At 22.2% G+C, this 7,789-nt stretch overlaps 1 protein-coding gene across 4 annotated transcripts in view; it reads left to right on the top strand.

Moving 5' to 3' along the window:
• The first annotated feature begins 1,189 nt into the window (after positions 1 to 1,189).
• LOC117175129 (BTB/POZ domain-containing protein KCTD9) overlaps positions 1,190 to 7,789 on the top strand; it is a 27,338-nt gene continuing 20,738 nt past the window's right edge. For 2 of the 4 annotated variants that reach the window (XM_033364706.1, XM_033364705.1), the window contains exons 1-2: positions 1,190 to 1,339; positions 1,512 to 1,798. In XM_033364706.1, the coding sequence (XP_033220597.1) occupies positions 1,292 to 1,339; positions 1,512 to 1,798 (335 nt within the window). In that variant the 5' untranslated portion in view covers positions 1,190 to 1,291. Of the gene's footprint in view, positions 1,348 to 1,511; positions 1,799 to 7,789 lie in introns of all 4 variants that reach the window. The other 2 variants (XM_033364708.1, XM_033364707.1) reach the window with 2 other exon arrangements.

The following is a 7,789-nucleotide window of genomic DNA, read 5'->3' as shown; positions in this document are numbered from 1 at the left end:
AATATACTGAATGTCTTGTTTCATTTGAATTATTTCAAATGTTTACCGCTCTTAAAATTATTAACTGGTAAGTATTCAGTAATAGGGTTCTAGCGCCCTGACATACTGGTTCACACTGTTCGAATCTAGGTTACAATATCATCGGTAGAATTAGAATGTCAGAATGGGTTAGAATCAAAGAGCGTATACAGATAGAGTAGGTATGCTAAAGGCGCGAGGCAAGTGGGAGCGTCAGCGGTTAGAAAGAGAGAAACGATTGTATTTGGTTGCTGTCTTTGTCTACTAGAGCATGCGCATTGACCTCATTAACGTTCACCCGTGAATTGAATCGCTTGTTTATGACATATATTTTTTTAAACGTAATGTCATGCAAATACGAAAAGGTGCATACTGGATTATCAACCAATTAAATAATGATGAAGTATTTTTTAATATGACAAGCTTATCCACCAAGTATTGTGTCAAGCCCCTGAGGCAACAAGTTTTTGAAGTACTTTAAACTATATCCCGATAGAGTAGCTGTAGTGACTGAGTCGGTATCGTCTAAGTCTATCAATTTTGCATTCCGGGTTCAAATCTCGTGATTGCAATTTTTTTTTCCTTTTTTTTTAATTTCAAAATTTACTTTGAAGAGTATGTAATTAAATTGGAATAAATTAATAATTACAAGTAGGAAATTAAACAATGCTTCAATCATTTGTGCAATAATATTTTCAATATGTGTAATAATATTTTCGTTCATATTCTATAGCAAATTTAATAAAAAGAAGCAAATAAGGATAGTTAATATAAAATACAGAAGTTTTTATACAGAATATGTTGAATTGATTGTAATTATTCCACTAAAGCTACAAATCATTTGAGTAAACAGACACAGAAATTTAATACTTAAATATTTTATTAAGAAACTCTTAAGAAAGACGTAACAACGTATGATACTTGCTTGTGGAAACTACGACTTTTATCTCCAGGTATTGATTCCTTCTTACACAGACAACAATTAATAGTCATATTAAATAAACATATACAGCCCAACAATCTTTGGTTCGCAGCTATACTGCTGACAATAACAGCGTGCGCAGTACGCTATGAAAGAGAGATAGCAACCAACGCATTCGCCTCTCTCTTTCTTACCGTGGACGTTCCCACTTGCGGGCATGCCTCTACTGACTACTCTATCTGTATAAGCTCTTTGGTTAGAATCGCCCTGAGTAACAAATTAGACAGGTGTACGTTTTAAAAAAATTCTAAATGCTCGCGAACAGTGTTTAGCTGGTTTAGTTAGAAGACAATGAAGCGAGTGGTTCTTTTTTTGAATGGGACAGATGTGAACGGCAAGGTAATTTTGTAAGTAGGATATTTGTTTTGACGAAAGCGTATCCTACTGTCAGTAGTAATAAAAAACAACTGCAAGAACAACAAGAATAATGATAGGCCCATCGAATTTGTTTTGTCTAATAAATGTATATTGAAATAAAAATAAAAATAAAAATGAAAATGAAAATCATCAGGTATTTATGGTAACACATTCAGTCGAGGAACTGTTGGCAGCTGCGAGTGTGAAATTTGAAATAGTAGCGAAACGCATCTTCACACCTCAGGGCGGCGAAATCGAGGACATTAAACTAGTCAGGGATGATGATGTACTGTACGTTTCGAATGGAGAAGATTTTATTTTGAGGGAACAAAATAAGATTGCGAGGTGCTCTGACTGGGTGACTCTGAATGTCGGAGGAAAGTACTTTTCCACAACGAGAAGTACTCTCATCAACAAAGAACCTATGAGTATGCTGGCTCGGTAAATCTACCTACTTTTTATCTATTTTTATTTTCAAAATTTCAGAAATTTTAATTAGGTTACAATCCAAATTAAAAGTCCTATTTAACGTCCAATAATCAAATTGATGCCAACTCCTGTAAAAAAAAATATTAATCCAACGACTACATTTTTTAACTAAATTTATAATAAATTAAGAAAAAATTTGTAACCAAATAGTTGAATTTTCAACACCAAATATTAATTTTTAATGAAATTTTCAATCAAAAAGATTAATTTTCTAACAAAATAAAAAATTTTAAATACAGAAATTTTCTATAAAAAAAAAAGAATAATTTTCACCCAAAGAAATTAATTTTTAATTTCATTCTTTAATTTTTGAGTCATAAAAGTTCATTTTCTACGGAATAAGACAAATTTTGATTAAAAAATAAGTTTTCAACCAAAAGGATTAAATGTCTAATAGAAAAAAATTTATTAAAATTTTTAGATGAAAAAAAAAATTAATTCTGAATGAAAAAACTTATTTTCAACATAAGAAATAAAATTTCAACCCAAAAATTCACTTTCTATAAAAAAACAATACTTTTGAACAAAATACGTGAATTCACAATGCTGTATTTTATTTTTAATTTCAATTTTTAACCCAATAGTTAAATTTTCTACCAAAAAAAAGATAATTTTTGACAAAACATATTAATTTTCAACTGAATGTTTTATTTTTTAAAGAAATTTTTTCACCTAATAGTTAAATTTTTAATCAAATAGGTTAATTTTCTACAAAAAAATTGAAGCAGAATAGGAATATTAATTTTTAGTAGAATTTTCAATCAAAAAGGATAATTTTCTACGAAAAAAAATAAGAAAATGTAAAATATAGAAATTTTCTATAAAAAAAGAATAATTTTCAACCAAAGAAATTAATTTTTAATTTAATTCTTTAATTTTTGAGTCATAAAAGTTCATTTTCTACGGAATAAGACAAATTTTGATTAAAAAATAAGCTTTCAACCAAAAAGATTAAATGTCTATCAGGAATAAAAAATGTATTGAAATTTTAAGTTAAAACAAATTAATACTGAATAAAAAACTTATTTTTAACCAAAGAAATACATTTTCAACCAAAAAAATTCACTTTCTGTAAAAAAAAAAACAATAGTTTTGAACAAAATACGTGAATTCACAATGCTGTATTTTATTTTTAAATTAAATTTTTAACCCAATAGTTGAATTTTTTGCCAAAAAAAGGGATAATTTTTGACAAAAAATATTAATTTTCAATCAAATTTTTAGTTTTTTAAAGGAATTTTTTAACCTAATTATTTAATTTTTAATCAGATTGGTTAATTTTCTACAAGAAAAATTGAAGCAGAATAGGAATTTTCTACGAAAAAGGACAATTAGAGAAAATTAAATTAAATTTTAAGTTTGCGAAATTGTTTTTCAACCAAAGAAATGAATTTTCCATCAAATATTAATTTTTAATAGAATTTTCAATCAAAAAGGTTAATTTTATAACAAAAAAAAAAGAAAATGTAAAATATAGAAATTTTCTATAAAAAAAGAATAATTTTCACCCAAAGAAATTAATTTTTAATTTAATTCTTTAATTTTTGAGTCATAAAAGTTCATTTTCTACGGAATAAGACAAATTTTGATTAAAAAATAGGTTTTCAACCAAAAAGATTAAATGTCTATCAGGAAAAAAAAATATATTGAAATTTTAAGTTAAAACAAACTAATACTGAATAAAAAACTTTCTTATAAACAAAGAAATAAATTTTCTACCAAAAAAAGAATATTTTTTGATAAAACATATTAATTTTCAACCAAATGTTTTATCTTTTAAAGAAATTTTTTAACCTAATAGTTAAATTTTTAATCAAATATGTTAATTTTCTACAAAAAATTTGAAGCAGAATAGTTGAATTTTTAGTAAGAGAAATAATTTTTTTTAAAGCAAATAAAATGAATTTTCACGAAAAAAAAGACTTTTCTCCAAAAAGATTAAATATTTTAAAAAAATTTGGCAAAAAATTATGTTAAATTTTACATTTTTTTTCAACTGAGGAAATTAATTTTCCACCAAATATGTAAATTTTTAATCTAATTTTCAACCAAAAAGGTTAATTTTCTAACAAAAAAAAAATAATAAAAAATTTAAAATACAGAAATCTTCTATAAAAAAAAGACAATTTTCAACCAAAGAAATAAATTTTCAACCCAAAAATTCACTTTCTATAAAAAAACAATACTTTTAAACAAAATACGTGAATTCACAATGCCGTATTTTATTTTTAAATTCAATTTTTAACCCAATAGTTGAATTTTCTACTGAAAAAGATTAATTTTCAACCAAAGAAGTTAATTTTCTACCAAAAAAAGAATAATTTTTGACAAAACATATTAATGTTCAACCAAATGTTTTATCATTTAAAGAAATTTTTTAACCTAATAGTTAAATTTTTAATCAAATATGTTAATTTTCTACAAAAAAAATTCAAGCAGAATAGTTGAATTTTTAGTAAGAGAAATAATTTTTTTTTAAGTAAATAAAATGAATTTTCACGAAAAAAAAGACTTTTCTACCAAAAAGATTAAATATTTTTAAAAAATTTGGCAAAAAATTATGTTAAATTTTAAATTTTTTTTCAACTGAGGAAATTAATTTTCCACCAAATATGTAAATTTTTAATCTAATTTTCAATTAAAAAGGTTAATTTTCTAAAAAAAAAAAATTCAACCATATAGAAGTGTTCTATTAAAGAAGATAAATATTCAACAAGAAGTAGAATAATTTAATTTTAAATTAAAGAAATAAGTTATTAACCAAATTAAATAATTTTTCAACGAACTTAATTTTTTTAAAACAAGCCGATTAATTTTCAACTAAAAAGATTGAATGCCTATCAGGAAAAGAATGTTGAGAGCAGATTTAATTAAATTTTTATTTAAAAAATGTAATTTTCACCAAAGAAATTAATTTTCAATCTAATTCTTGAATTTTTGAGCCAAAAATGTTAATTTCTACTTTAATAAGACAAATTTTTTAACCTTATAGGAATTTTCTACTAAAAAAGATAAATTTTAAGAAATAAAATACGTTAATTTTAAGATAAAGAAATAAGTTTTCAAAGAAATTAATGAATTTTTAACTAAAAAGATTTATTTTCTGTCAAAAAAAAAAAAAAAAAAAAAACAGTTTTGAACAAAATGAATGAATTAACAACCCAGTATTTTAATTTTAAATTCAATTTTTAACTAGAAAAATTTGATGTCCTGACAAGCACGAAATAGATAAATATTCATTGAAACAAAATTAATTTTTCCTAAAAAAAAAAAAAAACAAATTTTCAACTAAAGAAATAAATTTTTAACCAAAAAGGTTAATTTTCTACAAAAAGGAATAATTTTTGACAAATCATATTAATTTTCAAACAAATCTTTTAATTTGTAATGAAATTTTTAACCTAATAGTTGAATTTTTAATTAAATTGGTTAATTTTGTATCAAAAAAATTGAAGCAAAATTGAAATTTTCTACGAAAAAGACCAATTTCAACAAAAAATAGAATATTTTATTTTTTAGTTAGAGAAATCAATTTTTTAAAGCAAATAAAATGAATTTTAAACGAAACAATTAAATTTACAACTAAACAAATGACTTTTCTACCAACAAGATTAAATTCTATAAAAAATGTCAAAAAATTAAGTTAATTTTTATCTAAAAAAATAATTTTTTAACCAAAGAAATTAATTTCCAACCAAAAAGAACAATTTTTAAAAAATAAATGAATTTTTGACTAAATCTGTTAATTTTCAATGTGTTTTTCAATATAATTGTTGAATTTCTGAATCCAAAACTTTAATTTCTACTGAGAAAAGATACATTTTTCAACAATATGGGAATTTTCTACTAAAGAAGATAAATGTTTCACAAAAAATAGAATAACTTAATTTTAAGTTGAAGGTAAATAATTTTTAAACCAAATTAAATAATTTTTCAATTAACTTAATTTTTCGAATAAAACCGATCAATTTTCAACCGAAAAGATTAAATGTCTATCAGAAAAAAATTTTGAGAGCAGATTTAATTAAATTTTTATTTTAAAAAATTATTTTTCGACCAAAGAAATTAATTTTCGAACAAAAAGAATAATTTGTACAAAATAGATGAATTTTCGACTAAATCGATTAATTTTTAAAGCAATTTTCAATCTAATTGTTGATTTTCTGAATGAAAAATGTTAATTTCTACTGGAAAAAGACAAATTTTTAACAATATCGGAATTATCTACCAAAAAAGATAAATTTTCATTAAGAAATAAAATAGTTTCATTTTTAAATAAACAAATTAGTTTCCAACCAAACTAATGAATTTTCAACCAAAAAAATAAAATGTGTATTAGAAAAAAAATGGAGTAAAATTTTTAGTGAAAAAAATTAATTCTGAATAAAAAAATGTACTTTCAACCCAAGAAATGAATTTTTGAACAAAATACATGGAGTTACAACCAAATTTTATAATTTCAATTTTCAACCTAACAGTTAAATTTCAACCAAAAAAGTGAATTATTCATTATTCATCAAGTTTTTTTGAGCTAATAAAATGAATTTTCAACCAAATAAAAGACTTTTCAACCAAAAAAATTAAATATCCATCACAAAAAAATGTTTACAGCAAATTTAGTTAAATTTTTAGTTAAAAAATAATTAATTTTCACCCAAAGAAATTAATTTTCAATATAATTCTTGAGTCAAAAGGTTAATTTTCTACTGAATAAGACAAATTTTTTAACAATATCGGACTTTTCTACTAAAAAAGATAAATTTTGATTAAGAAATAAGTTTTCAATCAAAATAATGAATTTTCAACTAAAAAGATTAATTTTCGATAAAAAAGAAAATAGTTTTGAACGAAATCTATGAATTAACAACCCAGTATTTTAATTTTAACTCAATTTTCAACCTAATAGTTGAATTTTTAACTAAAAAAGATTAATGTTCTGCCAAACACGAAATAGATCAATTTTCGTTTAAAAAAAAATTAATTTTCAATAAAAAAACAAATTTTCAACTAAAGAAATACACTTTTAACCAAAAAGGTTAATTTTCTACGAAAAAAAATCTTTTTTGACAAAATCTATTAATTTTTAAACAAATTTTTTGAGAAATATGTTTTTTTAAGTAAATAAAATGAATTTTCGACGAAATAGTTAAATTTTCATTCAAACAAATGACTTTTCTACCAAATAAGATTAAATTATACAAAAAATGAAGTTAATTTTTAGATAAAAAAATTATTTTTCAACCAAAGAAATTAATTTTTAACCAAAAGGAATAATTTTTACAAAATGAATGAATTTTTTAACAAATCTGTTCATTTTTAATGGAATTTTCAATCAAAATGTTTAATTTTCTACCAAAAAGACCAATTTTCAATATTATAGAAATTTTCTATCAAAGAAGAAGATATATGTTTAACAAGAAATAGAATAATTTAGTTTTAAGTTAGAGAAATAATTTTTTAACCAAATAAAGTAAATTTTCAACGGAATACTCAAGTTTTGTGAATAAACCAATTAATTTTCAAGCAAAAAAATTAAATGTCTATCAGAAAAAAAAATTCTGAGAGCAGATTTAATTAAATTTTTATGAAAAAAAAAAATTAATTTTCAACCAAAGAAATTAATTTCCTACCATAAAGAATATTTTTTACAAAATACATGAATTTTCCACAAAATATTTTAATTCTTAATGTGTTTTTCAATCTAATTGTTGAAATTCTGAATCAAAACGGCTCATTTCTACTGGATAAAGACAAATTTTTTAACAATATCGGAATTTTCTACTAAAAAAGATAAATTTTGATTAAGAAATAAAATGGTTTCATTTTGATTTAAAAAAAAAATTTTCAACTAAAAAAATAAAATGTGCATAAGAAAAAAAAATTGAAAAAAATTAATTCTGAATAAAAAACTGTACTTTCAATAAAAGAAATGAATTTTTGTAC

Source organism: Belonocnema kinseyi, chromosome 6, assembly GCF_010883055.1.
Source record: "Belonocnema kinseyi isolate 2016_QV_RU_SX_M_011 chromosome 6, B_treatae_v1, whole genome shotgun sequence".
Classification (NCBI taxonomy): domain Eukaryota; kingdom Metazoa; phylum Arthropoda; class Insecta; order Hymenoptera; family Cynipidae; genus Belonocnema; species Belonocnema kinseyi.
This window is presented reverse-complemented; position numbering and strand designations above follow the sequence as displayed.